Genomic DNA, 23,172 nt, shown 5'->3' with positions numbered 1-23,172 from the left:
CTATTACTGCGGTTCCACTGTGGAAGCCAAGTCAAGGAGGGGAAAGCGCGTGAGGCGGCCCACTGCAATACATCACTCTGGGATGAACGGAATGAAAACCTAAATTGAAAATGGCGTCCACCTTTGTCGGGTCAATGATCTGTATGTGTGTGTATGTGTGTGCATGTTAAAGCGAAAAGACAGTGAACGGAGTGAAACTGCATGTGGAGCACTTTCTTGAGCAATGGAGTGTATCTGCATGAAAGGCAGGTTGAAATCTTGGAATCCTTGTAGTGTGTTAGACATATAAATTGCCTTTCACGGCGCTACATAAATCAGACAGGACTATGCAAGCGTGGGCTTTCTCTCCCTCTTTTTCTTCAGTTTCTCTCCCACTCACCCGCTTTTCTCAGATATTCCTAAACAAATACATTAGCCCTTCACCTCCCCTGTTCCTTCTCTTCCCTTACTGGTGCTGTAACTGTGCCTGTGTGTGTGTGTGTGTGTGTGTGTGTGTGTGTGTGTGTGTGTGTGTGTGTGTGTGTGTGTGTGTGCGTGTGTATGTATGTGTGTGAATGTGCGCGTGTCTTGCCTTCTGACAAAAGCTGTTCTCGACAAGCCAAGCCTGCCCCCTCTCAACACCCGTCTTATCCGCTAACATTGTGCTCCATCATGCTGTGGTTCACTGGTCACCCCCTCCCCACCAACACCAACACCACAACCCCCCCCACTCTCATCCTCACCTCTACCCTGCAAGCTGCTTGCCTGGCCTCTCTCCATCCTTCCCCTCTTCCTCCCACTCACCTTCCTCTCCTAACCACGATCTTACATTTCCTCAATCTGCGCACCCCACCCCCCTTCGATCCCACCCATCCTCGCTCCATTTCGCACCCTCCGCCAACTCCCTGTAACCCCCCCCCCCCCCTCCCTTTTCCCTCTTCGAGTGTTTATCTCGCAGCCTGTGTTCCAGTCATCCAGTCAGCCAAAGGAGAGACGCAGAGCTCTCTCCCACAGGTTGGTGACCCTTGTCGGGGGGACAAACTGCCCACTGCTGCTTGCCTACACAGCTGGAAAATTAAGGACTTGTGGGGGCGAGAAAGTTCAGAGTGTTTGTGTGTGTGTGTGTGTGTGTGTGTGTGTGTGTGTGTGTGTGTGTGTGAGTGAGAGAGATCAGTCTCTGTGTGGGGAAGAAACGGGCAGGGACAGATCGGTGTGTGTGCGTGTCACAGCATCAAGAGTCGGTTTGTGTGCTGCCGATATGTTGGTGTGTGAGATCAGGTTAAACAGTCTTGTTTCGAGAGGAAACATGCTACAGATGGCTGTGGGTGTCCAGCTGTTACTCCATATAATGGGTTAATGAGTATCACAGCATCCATCCAACACACCTTCTCTTTTTGTCTCTCTCTCTATCGCCCATATTTGTTTGTTGGCACACGACCACACGACTGTTTAGCGAACAGTGAAGAGCGAAATAATAAAATAAATAAATCAAACATTAAAACTGCTGTTCCATTTTTATTCCAGTCCTGGCATTTTTTATGACAAACACCCTGTTTGTTTTCTGTGAAGGTGTAAACTACAAAGCTAATGCCCAGGTTCTGTTATTGCTGCGCAACATTACTGCTGGTCTTTGATCCTAATCCAAATCAATTGCCCCCGGGAAGTGAAGAAAACACCAAACAGAGTTGAGAGACTTTGTTTGCCTTTGACAAAATGACTTCCTATGACTGTCGGAATCGAAGTGCAAAAACTTATGCAAGCACATGTTCCCGAACTAAAGCAGAGCGAGCTGTGAATGAGTTTTTAAGGTGAAATGTGTAACATTCGATACACGTACACCGACAAAATCAAACAGTTGAATACAAATTGCAGGAAAAGATCACATCATGTGCAAGCAAATGTGTCTTCATCTGTCTTTTAAATTTATTTTAAGTTTTTTTTTCTCCCCCAACATCGTGATTGGGCTGCTTACGGACGACTAAGCCTCTGAGCAGAGCAAAGACTGTAGATGCATGGGACACAAATTGTATGTATGAAACTTATATAACCAGATAATTTCTTCTCTGGTTATATAAGTTTCATACGTACAATTCAAACCCTAACCCTATTCGGATAAATTGTGGTAATAACTAGCCTGCACTTGGAGTCTTTAAACATTGAGCTAATTCAAATGCTTTTGCAAATTAGGCAAAATTAAATTAAACTAACAGTATGTCAGTAGATACATGAATAATTGGTCTTGTGAATTTACCAGGAAAAACACAACTAGTAATCTGTCAGTTTTCCTCTTGGCCTCTTGGCTTTTGTAAAAAATATTGATTAAAAAAAAGGCAGACACCCGCATATTTAAACAAGACTGGGTCAAAACCTAGTGTATGGCTGTACGGCATGTGATCAATGCGCAAAAGTGAGGAACAGAAAACTGTTGTGGAAACGCTGTGAAGAACCAACATCATGCCCTCTTCTCTCCAACTCTGTGCTCACATACACAGCATTTTAATACAGCTGAATTCCCAATAATGTTGCTGTCATTTTCACATCTTTCCGTTTCTGTTGTCAGACAACACAAGTATGAAATAGTGACTGAAACACAATTACATGTTTCCAAGCTGCTGCTCAGCTGCTAAAATCGTGATCATAGCTGCAACACTGTCTGACAAAAATATGAATTGAAGAAAAACACTGCTCTGTGTTCAGTAATATTTTAATATGAAATGATCACTGAGAGAGAAAGATATCAGCGAGGGGATGAGCATCTTTCTTATTTTGCACATAGCCTCCATCTGGGACTGGGGCGTTTATTTACCTGAACTGCAAAAGGCAACTTTACTGAGGCAGACCTGAATCAGAGGCAGGTCTTCATTTAACTCGCTCTGTTTGACATGTATAATTGGCATTTTCATTTGTCTCATTAAGCATCATGGCAATGATTGAATCACACTGTAGGAGCTACAGTAGACTGGATTTGCTAATGTCATTGTTTAATCCGCTTTCATGTCTGGATGTAATGCTTAAATTAATAACATCAGAACAGACACCCTCTCTACGAAGCTGCATACTACATCATATCTGTCATTTTACATTTTCAGTTTTTAGAATAAAGTGTTTTATATAAAATATTATTTGAAAGCACTTGAGCTCTGAAAATGCTCTGTTGACATTTTATCATCTCGGTAAACAGTATCGATCAATTGATCCACAAAGTTAAAATTCCTCCACTTTTAGATTCGTCTGTATTGAGCAGGTGCTATGCTTCCTTTTGTAAAACACAAATGGTTGTTTGAAAGTGAATCTGCTGAGATTCCTCTTTCAGCTGAGGACCTCCATGCCTTGCCATATGGGCACCTTCCCTGTAGATCTACCGGCACGACTGGGTAACTGCTTTTTCTTGATCCAATGTTTTTTTCTCTCATCTTCACCCTGGAACTCCACTGTGTTCGTAAGTGTGTGATGAGGCTTTGTGGAGGCAGCTCTTCATCTGCAGCAACCAAATCCCAAAATGTCTTCCAACTGAGAGTAAAAGCAGTGACTAATATGTTACAGCCAAGGAAAAACAAAGCCCCCAAGCAATAAAAACACCAAGCTATTACAAAAAAATGTAAATTCTATATCTTACAGTATCTCTATCCGGATATGATTTTGATTCATTCTGCTTAGCACTGGATCTATTCTCTATTCTCTCACTTGAGAACAAAAAGTCATTATTAGCCTTATTCTATATTTTCATTGTTAGCATATCGGGGGAAGAGACCAAAACCAACAAGGAGTTAGTCTTCACTGAAACAAACCAAGTGAACTTACCAAGTCTAGGCTTCCTAACTGGTGTAAATTCAACCTACCACACGTGTATGGTGCATGCAGTTCTATGGTAAAGGACATTATTCTTTTCAGGAAACATGGTGATAGATTTTAGCTGTTTCATGCTGTGTTTTTTAGCCACCTCTTTCATCCTTTTGGTTTATAATAGATTCCTACTTGAAAGACTTAATTGCACTGACACCCCATTATGACCATGGTATCTAGTTATAGACAGTTAAATTGTTCCTTGTGACTCTCTCTTTCAAAGTGTGAGATTAATTAAGGAGTCCAGATCTATGACTCAGATATTAGGACTATGTCAGGTTGATCACAAAGCTGTCGTTAGTTGATACTCAGGAGGACGTCGTATGCACGAGCACCCAGGAATCGAAGGCTGTGTGCAGTGCGACACATGAGGAATATACAGATAAAAAACACACACAGGCAGTTGGAGCTGAGTAATTATAAGAGAATGTCACATGGTACATCAACACTCGTTTAGACAAACATCATGAATATTCATTAGTTTGTTTATTCTCTCCGTGTGATAGACAAGACAAAACCCGCTTCACGGCAATGCGTCATTGCGTCGCAGCACAGCACAACACACGCTGACACAGGCACAAACACACACTCTGACATTTACTAACAACTGCAGACACACACTGATAGTAACACACTGCCACAGACATTAGGGTTCATGAGTAAACAGAAAAGGCACATGTACAAACACACTGGCATGCTATCAAACAGTGGCACAGGGCACAAAATCAGCTGATAGTCGCACACTGATGGACACTTAGAGCAGATTCACTTCACACAGATGCACATACTCTCTCAGCCTCCCTCTCCTTTGTATATGCCAGCGGTAAGACTCTGTATCTTCCTCAACTTTGTCTCTGAAACTTTCCCTGGGTTAGTTAAAGAATCCCTCAAGGTCAAGTTGGATAATCAACTTTCCTCTGTGTTGCTTCATTAGCACCAACGAGTGATATTTCCTCTGCCTTTCTCCTGTTGTTTTTCCAATTGGTCTAATCTCTCTTTGCCCCAATATCCCGCTGTAATCCGAGAGCTGTGCTAAAACTGCCTCCAGTGATCGCCGCATACACACACATTCGCAGATGCCAATAAACCGCACTTGCTGATGCAGACACACTGGAGCATGCATAAACACTAATGACACTGGAAATACTTTATGGCTGGTAATATTTGAATATATGTGAGGTATAGGGACCGTTAAAAAGGCAACCAGCCCTTTATTATGCATACACAAACGCAAGGGTGCATGTACGTGATCCATCACTGAACTCTCTATGTCTGTTGATCAGTTTATGGTCATAAACCACAGTTTGCTGTGCAGACGTTGTCCCGGGCAACCTTGGGGAGGACAAATGGAGAGCTGAGGATTGTTTTAGAAAGCTTCATAATTGAGATTAACCCCTCAGTTTGCCACAAATGAGAAGACAATATGATAATTACTCCTCATGTGAGCTGTTTTCTATTTTTCCATTTGCTTTTTATCTTTTCGCCAGGCAGCGACCATATGGTGTGTTGTTGATGTGCGTGTGGTTGGTTGGCTGGTGTGTGTGTTAGTGTGTGTGTGTGTTTGCACGTGAGAGGGAACAAGTACAGCTCAGAAAATCCCATTAAGGGAGATATGTATTGCTTTGCAGTATTATTCAAGGCTTTCTGGGACATTAGTACCGACATATCTTTCAATGTCAGAGCAAGCGGCAGAAAACAAACTAATCTGCTTCTACTTCTGCCCTTCTTCCCCTCTCTCCTCTCCCTCTTTTACTTATTTTCTTCCCTTTCTGTCACTCTACATCAATCTTTGTCTCACACGCCCCCTTCTCTCCATTTTTTCCCTCCCCTCATCGCTATGCTCCAACAAGATGCAACATTTTCCTTCGCCCTTTCCTCAGTCTGTCCTCTCCTCTTCTCATCACACCATCAAGGCACCATCAAGGTTTCTATCTATGAGCAATATGGAGCGTGTTCATTCGAGCTGTTCACAGGTTCCAATTGTGCTCATTGTCTTCAATAAGTAAACTTGTTAGGGGAGAAAAACAGCACAAAAATGGTTCTGGATCAACTTTCCTCCATCTGTGCTCACAGGCAAATAAACAAACAAAATGCATGAAAATATCTTGGTCTCCTAGAGAAGTACACAGTGGATTAAGGGTAATTATGCTGCATGTATACTAAAATCCAGGTGCTGGCTTTTTTCTCAGTAGTTAAGTTCAAGAAACAACAAAAACACACTGATATACAGAGAGAAAACAAAGGCACACACACTGACTATTGTTACAGCTGCACTGCATTTTTTTTCTCTTCACATAGGAGCCCTGTGCCTGTCTGTATGAGAGCTACAGTCTATATCACTGTGTATCAAGGCGTGTGTGTGCAAAAAGCGTGATAACAGCAAAAGCGCAAAGACACAGCATAATATGTAGCGTGTACAAACACTTTACCGAAAGAGCACATGAGATGCAAGGTAGGAGATGTTGCATCAGTTCACAATGATTTTTTTTTTCCTGGTGACTAAGTCAGTGTCTTACTCAGCATTGTATAAGGTTTCCTAAACATTGCAACATGAACTTATTATAGCAGCTGTTATATTATTATTTGTGATTTGGTCTTAGTGAGTTAGAAGTCCTCTTCATTACTTCCAACTTCTCCCAGACTTAGGTGCTAGCTTTAGCGTTAAGTGGCTTGGTGAATTACTCTTGAGGTTAAATTGAAGTTAGGCCTGACGCGCCCATTATTTTTTAAGAGTTTCTTTTAAATCAGCAAGTAAGGTGCTACTTTTAGCCCTAAGATGCTTTGTGAAGACAGATCCAGGTCTGTAAAGTGTTAACTCAACACAATGTGTGACTAAAAACAACTCTGTGATGAGACATGCATTATTTTGTGTACCCTAGTATTTGATTCACTTAACTGTGAGTGAAACAGCCTGACTTTCAAAAACTCAGTGTATTCCTTTAAGCAACACACTAAACCCCCAGAGCCATGAAAATGAGAATTTCCCAAAGGAGATCAATAAGCTATCACATTCACTTTATCATCACCCAGTATGCTTACATCAGAAATCTTGCCCAATTGAATGCTAACAATGTGGGGCTTTCTCTCTCAGGAGATTCAGATTAATGCTGCCATCTACAGTAACAACGCTCTCCACCTCGTATTATCAGGGACATGGACGTCCACGGGGAATTCACACTGATAACAACTAATACCTACACCTCTGAGTGACAACACACTCCTCATTCCTCTGAATGGGCTATACATTTGATGCATCAGCTAGAGGGCCTTATAAAACACACAAACACACACGCATATATACACATATGCACAATCTCCCACTCTACTACACACTCCCATAAACACAGTCAACATTGGTGGATTGCCAATTCTTCTTTAAAGACAGGAAGCCAGAGTGATAATACATGTTGTTAGTTAGATTTGTAGGAAGCTCACTGTGCATTAATGCATCTGTGCGGGTGTGCATTGCATTTGTGCGCGGTGCCTTTGTAAATGTAGTGCCTGGGGTGCACCCTTGATGAGATGAGATAATAAATATGAGCGAGAAGGGGAGGGAAATGGATAACAGGGGGAAAGGAAACGAGAAGAGCTACATAAATAAAACAGGAATAAATGTAAAACGAGGAAGAATAAAAAATGGATATTTGTGTTACTGCATAAAGTGTATGTACTTACTCATGATGCTCAGCTTGTGCATGCATTTTCTTTTTCTATCTATTCTTGGTGTGTGTTGCCGAATAATGTGTGGGTTTCAAGGAGTTCAGAGGACATTGTGTGCTGGAGCAAACAACATCCACTTTGTGGCTCTTTCTAGAAAAGTCCTTATTGTTTGGTAATGTCTTCTCTTTTTATGGTTGCAGCTTTGTTCAGCTTATAAACTAAACTAAAATACAAAGTGAAAAACATGCTGTCATGCCTCTTGTAAGTCACCTGGGCTGCCTTTAGTTTAGTCCTAAAAGACAATTAACAAGTTTTATGTCTTGTGTTGAACGGTGATGCACTCAATGGCAGTAACAAAACCATTAGCAGACTGTTCATAATATGATGTGCTGAGCGCTGCCTTTTGTGTATGGCTAATGGACTCCCTCGGCTTATTACATTGACTGATGTCAAATTTGCCTGAAAAGAGCAAAGGCAGGAAACAACAGTTCATGTGCACAGTTTGAACCAGATCTGAAATAAAAGGCTGTGGTCAGAGGTGTGCGCTACGGCGTTTCATCTTCTTTTTATTAAGACAGACAAAATGTTATACTGTACTGTATACATCCAACTCTCAGGATAGTTTTAAACATTGAAAAGAATCATTAACCCAATCACCTCTGTAATCTGACAGCACACGTTGTGGAAATGGATGAGAGAAAGAATTTGTTGCTTCGACTGTTTCTAACTAACACCAGTGAATCAGAATTACAAATTCACAAGTTTAATTTCTGGTGGTTAAAATTATATTAAGCAAAATGAGATTCAAGTATTAATTATGCTGCTTGCCTTTTCATCTATTATGGAATTAAGAATAAAAGTTAATTAAGAACATAAGATATATACTGCCCTTCTTTTCTTTTTAAAGTGCTTCATTTTTATGGACAGTGTTTGATTTGTAGTTCTAATAATGTGGCCCTGATGATACTTGCATGACAGGTTGAACCATGGCAATCATTGAGCCTGAACACTGAGGAAACATTAACCAGAATGTTTGTGTGTATCGTTATTATTCTGCATTGCAAACAAATAAATAAAGGAGGACTTTAGAAGTCGACTTTTAGCTTCATGAGAGCTGGTTCACTTCTAGCTAAACATGGCCCAGAGCACCTCGCGCCATTTGATCTTTCGCTGTATCCTGAAATAGAGCACTAATTTCAGGTGCCAGGAGTTGCGGCAGGTACATCAGACAGATTCCTCTCGAGGGAGAAATATGAGAATGTGTAAACTATGTTGAGGGAAAGAACAGCACCTTTCATAGAACAGTTCAGATTATTTCCAGTCTGCACAGGGAGGCAGAGCTTTAAATGTATTCTTGCTTGATTGATTATTAGGGGAGTTTCTTGACCCTGCTTGCAGTAAAAGATAACTAAATGTCTTAACTAATTCATATGCACACTTTAACAAATGCATTTGCATCTGCTGAGGTAAGTTCTATGATGGCTACTTTTTTATTTGTCTCTGCTTGTGGTAAAACTGAATTTCTGTTCAGGACAGCATGGGCATTGCACATGACTTGCATGCAAACACACACATGCAGCGAGTGAGAGAGACGGGAGCATTCAGGCTTTGAAAACTATACACACACACCCAAACCATTCACTAGCAGCTGGTGTTGTTTTTACAAACAGTTATACCACATGCACCATCCATCCGCAAAGACCGACATCAAACAGATTACACACGTTGGCCATCGCTCAAAAGGGAGCTCACATAATACAAACAAACAAAAAAATGAAAAAACAACAAAACTCCACCACCCATGGGACACTCATGAGTTTGTGTGACAGAGAGACTGAAGGAGAGAAGATGACAAACACAATGAGAGTGCGAGAGGAAAAGAAATAGGGAGAAGTAAAAGCGTAGCAGAGGAAATAAAAGAAGAAAAGAGAGATGCTGCCCTAGCAAACACCTTATTACTCCAACTTAATGTAGTGTAAAGTGTTATACACTTTCCCTTCGACACCTGTGCCTGTGTAGCCATAAGCTGTAAGTGTGGCACTCAGGTAGACAGACAGGGGGCAGGATAAGACACACGACTCTGTCAACACAACATATGACAGCATTATCCCAGGCAATGACGCATTAACAAGGCAACGGCAGCCAGAGAGCGCACATTATGGGATGTAAATGATTCGCGGGTCCTCTGTGACAGATCGCACTTTGTTGCTCTATTTCTTGTACAGTCTTCTCACTAAACACCACTTTGTCACAAAAAACGCACTCGCACACATACGCGCGCGCTAGCACACACACACACACACACACACACACACCTCCGCTGTTTCCTATCAGCAAAACCTTTCAGTATGACCACCGCAGACATCTTCAAGTGTCTCCTGTTCTCACCTGTCTGAAAGCCTGGGAAAAGGTTTCAGGCTAATTCCGTCCATTAATTTGCTGTGCTATATAAAGCCCAACTTTTACGCGTCAGCCTCGAGTGCCTCTTATCAAATGAGCGAACACCCTCAGCTCCTCTCTGCCCCTTGGGTGGGAGGCGAAAAAGCTGCCTGCAACCTTGAAGGGTGGTGGATTCTCATCAGTGCATTTAAAGCAGGGAAAGATAGCAGGATAATTTAATGTTAATTAGCATCTTGTCTACAGGGGGTGAGAAAAGGAAGAGAAAAAGAAAAGGCGGACATTGGGGTGATGGGAGGAGTGAGAGACGCCTGAGGACTCTGGTGATAGTTCTCTCCTCTCTTGTATTTCAATATATTAACTCTTGTTCTCTCACGGCCCCCTGACTTGCTTCATGCTTGAAGTGCTTTCACAAATTAGTGCCACTGTAACCACAATGTTAGTTGGGTAATGAAAGACGTGCCACAATTGAGCACAACAATCTAATAAAGTCAGAATGCATGAAATCTATAGAGATGTCAAAGTAAAAAATATTAAACCATTAAAGGCATTAAGGCAGCAGCAGGTATGAGCTGACAGGCTGGTTAAGCATTGTGTATTTTTTACAATAAAACATCATTTGAGGCAGACTTTTTATAGTCCAGCTGGATGTCAGCGAGCCTTGTTCACATTTCACAGCAGAGCACTGTACCTGTTGTTTTTGTAAAGAGACACAAAAGCTGAAAAGCGAATGTGAGAGAGAATAGAGGGAGAAAACCAATTGTCTGCCACAGCTGCATTTGTAAAGGTTAATGATGAACATCAAAAACCACAAACAACAACAACAAAAAAGAGCATAAACGAGTGGTTAAATAGTGGTGCTGAATGAAGTCATTAGGGTGTAATGCAAGATCTGTGAGCATGTGTGTGTGTGGCATATTACTGTGGCTGGCTCGCTGTGACTTGTGAGGTAATAATTGAGAGCAGAAGTGCCTAGAAGGAATGAACTGTAACAATGCCACGCATACACACAGCCTCATTATCTTGAACCACGCTCATCTCCTATCTCTGGCCACCCTTGTTTCTTTCCTCTCCTCCTGTGGCCCCCACTCTCTCTTTCTCTGTCTCCTCATAACCTTTTTACACTAAAGACCATTTTCTAGCCTTGGCCATGGTTGTTATGAAACATGCTGCTAAGACACGTGCTGGGTAGTGTGTTGTGTTTGATTTATCGAAAAATATTTAATACAGGCTATATGTTCTTTCTTACAATTCTGTGAGAAACACAATAAAGACAAATAACAACTTGTTTACATTTGGTGCTTTTATTGTTGTTCTCACCTCTGTGGTATTACCTGTCCTTTCTTTTCCACCGAGGGACCAATATACAGTAACATATGATTATCAGACTCTGATATCAAGATCTGCATTGTTCGCCACAGACCTCAACCTGTGCCTGGAGTACGTCGACAGTTTTCTGCAGCACCAGAGCAAGATTTTCACTCACGCCCTCTGTTCGACTTTCTCTCTCTTTAGCTCTCTCCTTTCATTCTCCTCACTGATTTTTCCTCTGTATGTATATCGCATCTAGCTGCCTTCTCATCTAATCTAATACTTATACCTCCTGTTTCTTTTTCTTTTTGCAAACTGTAACATTTAACAGCCAATAAATACAGTAACAAATCAAAACTCTAAAATGTGATTAAGTCCAAAATAATGTCACTTTATAATGATTTTTGGGGGTTTTATGAGTAACATAATAACTTTACACATGATTGAACAGAAATTGCTTTGACAATTGTGACTTTATGACAACACACACATTAACTGAATGTCATTTTGCTGACAGAAAGTGAAAAGAACTTGATATGCAGCCCACTCAGCAGTCTCATCTTAGGACGGTCAGGTTATTATTGCAAACCATTAACATTTTCTGTAATGTTATATTAACATTTACAGTCAATAATTTAAACTTTTATGTGTAGCAGGGTAATTGATAAGGCAATTCACTGCAGATTACGGTGGAATTTGTCTTTAATTTATGATAGATAATTACGCTTCTTATTCATCGGTTTGTTATTGAATTTCATTACAGGTCCCAGACATTTGCATAAGATAAAACTGAAAAAATGTTACTCACAAAAGTAACTTTTTGTCTTGGAGAGCGATTTAGTGAAAAAGTGTGCATCTGTGTTGCCTCTAAACAGTGCATGTATCACACACGTCTTGCTGAAGCGCAGTTCACTGGATTAATGAGCTCATTTATCTGATAGAAACATTTCTCCCTTCATTAGCCCGGATGCTATAAATTATGTTATTAACTGCTTCAGGCAAGTCTGCGAAATCAAGAGAGAAACAAAGTGTTCTCATAAGTTAACAAAATGAGCCAGTCAAATCGAGTGTGTGTGTGTGTATCTGAAGTGTCTGTTCAGTAAATAAATTTGCTTAATATGTTTGAGTTTGTATTTTTGCTTGTCGGTCCAACTGTCAACTGAGACCATTTCTGTTCCACTGACCAAAAACCAGCGACTGCATATGATAAAGTAATTTATTCAACATGCATTTGAAGCATCACTTTAATTCATCCCTGACATCCATAGATGTTTCGTACTTATTGTGCAAGCCTGTGACTATGACTATGCGACATCCCAAAGAAAACAACATCAGATTATGAACTGACATTCATGTGCGTCAATAAGATTCGTCAATTAGATTCTAATCTAATGTGAAGCCAAGGTGCAATTACTGACTTTTCAAACTAGCCTGTGGTGTATACTGATTTCTAGTAATGAAACTGACAGAGAGAATAAAGTTGCTTTGTCTCACATTGGACTTTGTCAAACTTTCAAAGCAGCTGTCCACTGAAGCACTAACAATCTTCAGCATGTGTTTTTAACCAATCTCCCCTGCAGCTATGAATGTGTGTGTTTGTGTCAGAGAATGAGAGACGTGTGTTTTTATCTGTGGCTATATCCGCATGAAGGCTTGGTGGTGCAGGCTTTGTGCCACTGGTTGTTTACAGGTCGTTTACGCTGAAAGGAATGAAGCTAAATCATTAGTGAAGGGTGCTAATTCTCCTCTTAAAGCTGTGATTCCAACACTAATGGAAATAGTGTTTAACAGAGTAAGTGAAAAGACAGGGGCAGAGGAAAGGGGGTGGAGGAAAAGATAAGACTTAAAAAGGAGAAAGAATATAACGTGAGGTAGATCTGACGGCTTCAAATGGTAACTTGGAAACGACAACAGGGGAAAGGAAAGTGGAGAGAGATGGACAGATAAAAATTGATACATCTGAATGCAGAGGATGATGGGGAGTCGTGGAGAGATGCAGAGCAGAGATGGAAGAGAGGTTGGGGGTATATTGCCCGAGTGTGTCACTGAGCCTTTGTGTTTGTGTTTTTGCATGTATCAGAATCAGGCTCTGCCATTATTTCCACCCTGCAAATGAATAGATGTCAGACAGGGACGTCTGTTTCTGTCTGTGTGTGTGTGTGTGTCTGTGTGCGCTTGCAGGTGCGGGAATTGTTTGAGGGAGAGAGAAGTAATAAAAAATGATAAAAGGACTGAATTATGTGAAATAGGTGAAGAAGGGGTCAGACAATTAGGACAATTACTGCCAAAGTTCCAAATTAAGGGTGTCACTGGTGGCAGATTTTAATTTCCATTTAACGGTTCATTTATCGCCTAAATGCCAGCCCCAGTGTAATAGATGAAATCTGGATGGGAAAAAGGTGGACGTGGAAGAGAAGCAGGCGTGTGTCTGTGTATAGCCATGTGTTGTGTGTATGCCTCGTTCACAGAGGAAATGCTGTTGACAGTGTAATTTGATGAAAGCTGACAGCTAATTTATGAAGCATATTTTTGGGTAAACGCTTTTTCCCGGTCCTACTCTCCGCGTCATTTTAGACTGGTAATTGGATTTCCCTAATTTACAAGGTAGTGAATTAAGAGTAAACTAGTTAATGAAGGACTGATTGACTGTGTCTGGATGTGGGTGTGTTGTAAAAGGGAGAGGCACTCGTCTGTGTGTGTTCTGCACAACAACATCTTTAAGCTTGAGAGTAAAAAATATCCCACTTATAGAGTGTGTAAATTTGTGCATGCACACAATATGTTTGCGGGTGTAGATGCCATCTCTCACAGCAGCGGAGGTTAATTGCAAAGTTTTGCTCTGCTGCACTAATACCCAACTATTACTTCCCACCTATTGCTTTATTCCTACTCAGTCAATCAAAGACCATGGACCCACATATAAGACACAAATACACACAAGTACACACAAGTACACACACACACACACACACACACACACACACACACACACACACACACACACACACACACACACACACACACACACACACACACACACACACACACACACACACACACACACACACACACAAACATCTAACAAACCTGCCATCTTCTATTCCTCCCTTACCCTCTTTCTATTTCTTCTCACTCACTCTAATTGCCGGGATTGTCTTGTCTTTATGAACTGCTATTCCCTAAGGTGGGTCTCTGTGTGCAACAATGTGTGTACTTTATGTGTGCATATATGTATGTGTGTGTGAGCGTGTGTTGGACAGACTATATAGAGGAAAAAGTGTCAGAAAACGGTTCTGACAGTGACAGCGCGCTTGTTATTCTCAAAGTGAAAACCACACAGAAGTGTGGGTGCCCACACACATGCACACACACACACACCACACCTCTTCTTCAAACAAGACATTAGACTAAATACCAAGCTGTGACATAGACAGAGGGAAACTAGACTGGGATGCTGTTGCCTTTGTCTCTTCTGTTGCTACTGCCAGGTTGCACAGCTGCAAACCCGCCTCTCATAAAAAAAAAAAAGATTCAAAACCCTGTTTAAACTCCACTAAACCAATCAAAACACAAATCAAATGTATCTAATCCAGGGCAAACCTTACACAATTCAGCCATTTCACAAATCATCCAAAGTAATCCAAACCAAACTGACACACCAGGCCTTGCTCAAGTGCCTCATAGCCAGACGGACTAATGCAAATGAATGTAATCCAAGTTAATCTACTCAGAATGAGCCCAGGTAGGCCACAACTCATTCCTAATGGTCTGTTTCAATACTTTCATGTGTAATTTGAGTGCTGGGTAAAGGCGGGATGAAGGCAACAGTTCAAACATTTAGGTAGGCGATGAATTAGCATCGAAACCAACATGTGGTGGGTCAAAGCACAGTACGAGAACAAGTTTAAAGCCGCTGTTTTCCAGAAGTCATTTGCATTTGGTGATTTGATGATGTTAGTCCTGTCTGTCATTTTATCTGAAAAGCTTTATTAGATGTTGGCTGGATTAAGAAAACCCCATGTCACATACAGTTGATAGATAAAGGTATATATACAGTACAGTACTTAGCTGGTTTTCTGTCTTGCCCAAACGTTGTGTTGAGGGTGCTTGGTTTTGTCCAAGATTATAGTGCATGTCTCTCTCGACAGCAAAAAGGATTCTCATCATTTTCATACTCATCTTCTTTTATATATATATATATATTTGTCAACTTTTGTCTTCAAGCTGTGGTTAAGTGACAAGAAGCAAGCAATCTGCCTGTCTCAAGTCTTTGTACTTGTGTTGAGTCAGTGGTGGATAAAGATGCCATATTCAGCCTTACCTGGCGTGTTGAGCAGTCTGGACTTTTGACAGCTGTAGGCGATTTGCTGCTCACAGTATTCTGCACTGGTGGTGATAGCTGTCACCTGGAAACATGAGCATGGATAATTTCATTTCATCTTATTCAACCAGACAGGTCAATTTCATGTAAGAACAAATTACAGAGTTTCAAAAATGAGGCAAAGTGCAGTGTACTGATGTTTTGATTTAGGGAGGCTGAAAATGGAACAAGTGTTCCTTACAAATTCCAAGGCAACATAATTACAGGAACGATATGCTACTCAATCCCTGTCATCTCTTGTAACACAGTGGAGTCGTACAGTCTGCAGGTAGAAACTACTGTCACTCCTCACTTGAGTGTTGAATCCTGTAAAGTTCACACGCAGTTTGCTTTTGACTGTGAGTGACAACTGCAATCTATAACCACTCACCAGAAAGATTAAATTATTGACTCCTGAGTGTGAGGGAGCAGATTCAGGGGGTCTGAATTGTATGTGTCCGAGCCAAACCGACAACTGGAGGAGACAGGAGGTGGAACTCTCATCGTGTTAGATAATCAATGTGCATTTGAGAGAATAAAGAATGAATCTGTAGCATGAGGCTGATTTTTTTTTTTTTTTTTTTGAGCCACAAGCTGTAGAGGATGACGCTGCTGGTGGTGTAGGCTTATCAAAACCGAGACAGAAGATAACACTGGTTTGTATCATGATCATTACCATGATTATAGACCTCATTAATTCAATATATTTAGAACCATGATGTGATACAAGGAGAAATGACTCAGTTTGCTCTCATTAATAATAACTGTAGAAAGACTCTCGTGCACTAACACTAACAAGTAGGAATTTCAGAATATATCACAGATCTGTCTGAGTTCTGCTCTCATTTATCTTGGTCCGGTTAGGGATACTGTATAGGAGACCCCAACCCAACTTAAATAGCTGGCCAACTCCTGCTGCTCAATATACTTGTTTACTTGAATTATAAATTACCGTATGAAGTCTGAGCAATCTGAATTCACTCGATTCTCAGAGCCCCATGTTAGCAAACTTTAATTCAAACAGCTCTAAGCACAGCCCCATGAGCACGCCCTGGTTGTTGCAACAAAAAAAAAAAGGAGCTGCAAAACTTCAACCAGCTACTGTAAACCTGGATTACTTTGTTTGGCTCATGAACCACAGTGTTGCATTTAGTTCGTTTTTTGGTCTCAGTAGTTTAAAGGAGGTGAAAGTTAAGGTGCTAATATGCAACTTAAAGGTAGGGGAAGCTGAAAATGGAAAACAGGGCTAAACTTAAAAACATGGATGCAAATAATTATCATTCCATAGTTTTACATCTGCCGAAGCTTTTGTCCGCTGGCTTGTGTAATATGTTTTAAAGTATATATTTTTTAGGCTCTTGCCTTTAATTGATAGCAAAGCTGAGAGAGAGACAGGAAATAGGGAAGCAGAGAGAGGGGGAATGATTATGCAGCAAAGGGCCACCAGAGTCGGGATTTGATTGCCGGCTGCAGCGCGGACTATAGCCTCTGCCTATGGGGCGCCTGCTCTACCCACTGAGCTGAACGGCGCCCCGTCTTGTCTAACATTCACACATAAATGCTTCGACTGGCTTAAGTGGATCACTGTGACATTTTAATAGTAGAACACGTTTCCATACAGTACAGTAAGGTTACAGGGCAGAGAGTAGGAGAGAAGAGGCACAACATTTTGAAAATTCAATGAAGCGAAAAATCTTTGGGCTTCACAACCCTCAAAAAGGTATATAGATATAGAATGGCTACAAATTAATTTCTCTGTGGTTATTATTATAGAAGTAACTTCACTTTTACCTTGTAGAAACAATATGTATGACAGACACAAACTCAGTTTTGTTACCTGGTCCATTGAAGCACTGTAGTTGACCTGTAGGACGGTGCGTCTCTCTCTACTGGAGCCAGTCACTGTAGTTTTAGGTGGCAGGTTGTTCATGACTGTCGTCCATACTTTGTCCTCTACACAGACAAACGTACAGAAGAATAAAACATTCAGACACTGTCAACAATTTACACAAACTGCAGACATTTACTGTCAGACTTGCAGGCGGCTTGTTCTCTGATACATTAACGCATAACGGTAGGCATACACACAAAATAGGGCTGTCATGACAGTGAAGTTCCCGCTATGTAATTTCAGTTACAGCTACGAAACTCCTGAGTTTAATAGACAATGTGGCTGCTATAACATGAGCCAGTCACTCAGAGATCTCCCTGTTCATTCACACTGTCAGTCAGGGAAGTGTGTGTGTGTGTGTGTGTGTGTGTATGTGTCTGTGTGTGTGTGTGTGTGTTTCATGTCTCTCAGGTGTGTGTGAGTGTGCTATTCAGCGTGACTAAGGGGTTAGCCGGTGGAGTGCAGTGACATTTCATTAAAAGTCTCGCCTTTGCTCTGCACTTCTGTTCCAGACTATCTAATTCCACTGTGTGAGTGTGTGTGTGTGGAGATAGGCAGGTGTGTGTGTGTGTGTTTATATGAGTATGAGTATGTGTGTGTGTGTTTATATGAGTATGAGTATGTGTGTGTGTGTGTGTCACAGAATTGTCACTCAGACCACTGGAGCACTCTTAGGTTTACATAACAGGTCTACTTTGTATGTTTGTGGTGTGGATGTGTGTGTGTGTATCCGTGTGTGTGCTCCTTCAGAGCTAAATGTCAGCTGTGACACTGTTGCCATGGAAACCCCAGGTATGGCAGGTTAAAAGCGCTGCTGTCTGAGGTTAAGAATGCGGAGGGCTGGAGAGTTTCTTTCCCTCACAGGTCACTGAGGCTACACAAAGTAAAGGAAGTGTTAACATACACACTGAAATTGCTGGCATCCCCACATACACACCTGTCATGTTGCAGTTGACTTTGAAGGGGCCAAGGGGTCCGCTGCCATCAGGGTCGATCCAGTAGGTGTCAGCGGACCGGCCCAAATGCTTATAGGCTTCACATGACGGCTCATAGACAGCTGGGAGAGGAGGAAGAAGACGGATGAGCAGTCAGAGGAGGAGGAGGTGTGTTAAGAGAGAAACGAAAGTGCACAGCCACTGAGTTATGATGCTAACTTATCAAATAAAATTAGAAAAAATAAACAGCTTGAACATGCTTTGAACATCTGTTTACATTTATATTGTGTCATGTTGACATATTGAGATACAATTCATGATGATAATTTCAAAGCGCTGTCCCTGGATGGTTGAAAAACTGAGACAAAATGTTTCTGTTCCTAATCTACAACAAAATCAGAGTTGATTCTCATGAAAAATTTGTGTAGCAGCCATACTCATTTTCTAAACTGAGGACGGCACCAGAGAAAATGTTATTACAGTAACCAGTCCAAGATTTGTCTTGTGTTAAGGTTAGGAATAACAGGATATACTCATACCACATGCTACAGTACCTGTGACGTTAAAGATGATGCAACATGCTACAAAAGCTTTCATGTGTTTCTCTTTGTGAATTTCCCTGTCTGTGTCTCATTTCACATTTTGATATATTTTTGTTGTTTATAATGAACCAGAGATTAATTATATTGTAGAATTTGGGGATTGCTCTAAATAGCACATCAGTGTCTATAGTTACTTCCTTTTGTTCCTCCCTCCAAAAGGCAATTTCATGTGGCTGCCAATTCTCTATAGCAGCTGTCAAGAAGTGGTGTCTTGTCCCACACACTCTTGCAATCTATTTGACAACATATTGATGTTATGTTTGTGTTGATCTACACACAGACAGACAGACGGAGAGGGGAGTGGAGGAAGAATTACACTTCAAAGAGAAATGTGAGTGTGACTTGGAGAGAAACTTTCTTGATTGAGGGACTGTTCTCAGAGAGTTTCTTGCCTTTCTCCTGAACTGTTCATTCTGTTTATAGTTTTTGTTTTTGATTTTCCACAGCTTATTCAGCGCTAAACTTGCTTATGGAGAGTGCAACTTCTTCTACCAAAAAACAGTGTTTGGTAAAACAGAGAGCTTGTGCAATATTTTTTTTTCCAGGATCTCCAACCCTACCTTTAATAGTTACTAGTGTTTGGCTTTGCAGTTTCATTAAGTTAGGTATGAAACTGATTTTACAGAATGATTATGGCATTGTGTAATTTTATTATGAAGTATTCCTGATGGCATAATCAGAGTGTGTTTTTCAGTCTTGTTATCTCTTATCTAAGTTGATCACAAATAAATGAGTCCTAATGCTGAAAACTGCTGCCTTGAGCCAACCATTAACATGTTTGTCACATTCACACTAAAAGCCTTGTTTTGTGCTTTTCTCTCCTTTTTGTGTTATTTTCTTTAATTCGACGAAGGGATGTCCAGAGCACTAATCTTTTGAAGCATTTTATTGTATTTTTTAAGCAATGCTGTGTTAAAAGCTACGCAAGCTGCAGGCACAGCCTTCTATTACTGGCAACTAACCATCTCGACTAGGGCAAGAAGAATTCAAAGCCCAATGCTGTGCTAAAGAGTCAATAGTGGTTGCTAAGGGAAGGGAAGGGAAAGCATTACTCATCCACTCATCCTAGAACTACCTTTTACCGGCTGGTCCTTGGTATTGACACATGACTTTCCCACATAATCTACATTTTATTGCTGTGCTTTCCAATACTTTTCACTAGTGCGTTGGTCCTTTAGAAATATGAAATATAGAAACCAAGACAGAACTGGTTGTAGTGAGACAAGGACATATCTCTCATACTGTAGATCTTAGCACATTTGTGTGGTTTCATTTATTTACTTCCTTGTGTTATTCACACTCCTCTATCACCGTGAGGTAATATATCCTATCTTAGTTTAAACTTTACCTCGTAGTTCTTTCATATCAATTTTTTTGTTTTAGGTTATACACAATGAAGCTAAATGTTCTCTCTTTCACCCTCTCTAGAAAGAGAATAATAATTGTGTCATATGGAAGGAGGGATGGCATTCTTACATTTGTAAGTCTTAAACAAACCCTCTTTTGGCCCTTTTCTCTCTTTCTGACTGGGCTCTCTTTGTGTGCTGGTGCTTTTGGTGGGTTGCCGCTTCTCAGACCAGAACAAAGCACACAGCGCAGTCAGTAAAGCCTGGCCTCTGAACACTTCAAAAGTTAATCTGTCCCTCTGCAGAGAATTATGGCTTTGGAAGGAGGAACAGCTTAATCACTCAAAGGCAGAAAGAGGAAGGCCAAATCAAACAAACACACAAGAAACAGAGAACGGTGGTATTAATGTGCAGTGGGAAAAAAAACAGATGGCCAGGAACACACAACTGCATGCACACGCACTCCCATACTTACAAGTGTGACACGTGGCTCCAGTGTATCCTGTTCCATCACAGGTACAGCTGAAACTATCCCACGTCTGCTTACACCGCCCGCCGTGTTCACAGTGATTCGGCATACATCTGGAGAGAGAGAGACATGTTGCTTTACAAAGAAGGAAACATACTGTACTTTCACAACATACTTTAAAGGTCAGACACACAAGCAGACAAACTCACACACAATCCACTAACACACTGCTTCATTCTACACAGGTACAACGCTTCAGAGAGCTGATTCAAATGTGGTTATGTTGACATGAACATGAAACGTCTAACAACCTGTCTCCTAATCTGACAAATGTTTTACACACCAGTGTAAAATGTTCACAACAAGACCTTAGCCTGCTGTGGAAACATACAGCTTTCTTTGTGTTGAATTTTGTCTTTAAATATGCTGACTAACGATGGTGAAACCTAAATATGGATTCTAAGGGCGTCTTACCTTCAGCTAAAAGAATCAGTCAAATAAACCATTTAACAACTACTGAGAAACCTAAGATACTCCTGTGTAACGAAGGGGAAGATGCACATGGTGATTATCTTTCAGATTGCATCAGAATATCCAACATTTTGTGTCAATGATAGTAGGATACAGTATGAACTGTTCTAAACTGATCATTAGGAGAAAAAGTGAGCTCATGTTGTAAACCTCACACAATGAGATACTATTTTTAAAGTCTGTTTAGCTTGGACGGCCTCCAGAGTGATACATATCCTTACCTGATGCAGAAAGGCATCAATATCCCACTAAGACTGCATACAAAACTTTCTGTACCATAAAAAGTGGATTTTCTGAGTGCAGCTTCATGTAGGCTTAAAGATTTCACTGACCACATGTGCATTAGCATGCACACAAGGATGCCACACATTTTAATTCAACAGCAGTTCGAGACCAGCGGTAGGCAGCAGTAAACCTTGTAATATTTATGATTTCCAACTGAGAGTGCAAATATTTCAATTTATTAAACATAGCAGTCAGAAAACCACCACCTTGAGCCATTGTGACATGGAGTAGCCAGCGGGTTGCTTATTGGAAAACGCATCATTCCCTCTGATTCTGCCCCTTGTCAACTCTACAATGGCCTTTTCCACATTAACCTTAACCCTCACTGTTGTTTGTAGCAGGGACTGATACATGGCTGTTAAGTTAAACGTGTGGAGTTGAGTGAAATGAAAAAAAAAAAATCAACATATCCAAAGTCGTGACATATGGCAGCACTTAGATAAGATGTAATTGCTTATTCTGAGTGTCAATAAAACAGGTGTTTTTATTGATTCTGAAAAGATTTGATTAAATGCTTTAGAGCAGCAAGGCAGGAATTACTGGTCATTTGGTTAACATGAGGCAGTTGAGAGCTGTAATGAATCACTATTTTATATTTATTAAATTGTGTGACAACAGAAACAGAAATACTGGTATATATTTATATATAAAATCATGTCTACATATGCTGTAAAACAATGCAAGTCATCATAGAATTGGGGTTTACTGTGCGGATTATCTATGCAGATGGTAGCTGAAAGGAAGAACTATCCTGCCAAGAGAGGAGGCATTTTATAGTTACAATTCATCATCCTTGATTCAAAACCAAAAGGAATGTAAGAATGTAGATGCAAGTAAACATTAACAATGTCATTGTGAACACACCAGGAATCAGATAATAGTTAAAACATCTCTGGATCTTGCTTGTTGAAAACAAACTGAAATGCTAAACAGTAAACACATGTAAGTTTTGTGGTTTGATCTGCCTGCAGGTCTGGTGGGGATGAGTCCCGAGGCGTGCACACGGGCAAAACACACAAATGCAGAAGTTATGTGATTAAAAAAAATCAGAGTTTGCTTATTAGAATGAATCAAAGTGATGATAAGAGGAAAGCCAGCTGGAGGAAAAACAAGCAGTGCCTCATGGGAGCTGCAGGGGTCCTTTTAAAACAGTGAGCTCCTCTTTACTCGTGTAGGGAGTTGGGCACACGGGGACGCTCCATCTCTAAAGGGACACATGATGATGACTGGCTGATCATATGGTACTGTATATGATGAGCTCATTGACAGTTAAAGTATCTTTAATTGAAGACTTTAATGTGTATGTGTATCTACTTGAAATGAAGGAGATACATGCAACACAGACATAGTGTAAAAAAATAAATGAATGCAAAGATGTTTTATGAATATAGTGTACTAACATAATCTCCTACTGGGGTTGCGTGTGCATGTTGATGAGCAGTAATGCATGTGTAGCGGCTGTAGAAAATGACATTTGGAAAATAATCATCTACCTCTCTGAGGATAGTGTGTTCTTGGCAGCTCTGTTGACTGATGCAGAAACAGATACTGAGCAGCACAACA

At 40.8% G+C, this 23,172-nt stretch overlaps 1 protein-coding gene across 1 annotated transcript in view; it reads right to left on the bottom strand.

Annotated features, from left to right (window-relative positions):
• cntnap2a (contactin associated protein 2a) overlaps nt 1-23,172 on the bottom strand; it is a gene marked incomplete at both ends in the record, with an annotated part of 308,927 nt that overhangs the window by 78,787 nt on the left and 206,968 nt on the right. The window contains 4 exons of the mRNA XM_083995741.1: nt 15,512-15,596; nt 17,388-17,503; nt 18,379-18,498; nt 20,800-20,906. Of these exons, the coding sequence (XP_083851867.1) occupies nt 15,512-15,596; nt 17,388-17,503; nt 18,379-18,498; nt 20,800-20,906 (428 nt within the window). The remainder of the gene's footprint in view (nt 1-15,511; nt 15,597-17,387; nt 17,504-18,378; nt 18,499-20,799; nt 20,907-23,172) is intronic.

The sequence above is a fragment of the Trachurus trachurus genome (genome assembly GCF_905171665.1).
Source record: "Trachurus trachurus genome assembly, chromosome: 20".
NCBI lineage: Eukaryota > Metazoa > Chordata > Actinopteri > Carangiformes > Carangidae > Trachurus > Trachurus trachurus.
Note: the sequence above shows the minus strand (reverse complement) of the source record. Positions and strands in the feature narration are given on the sequence as shown.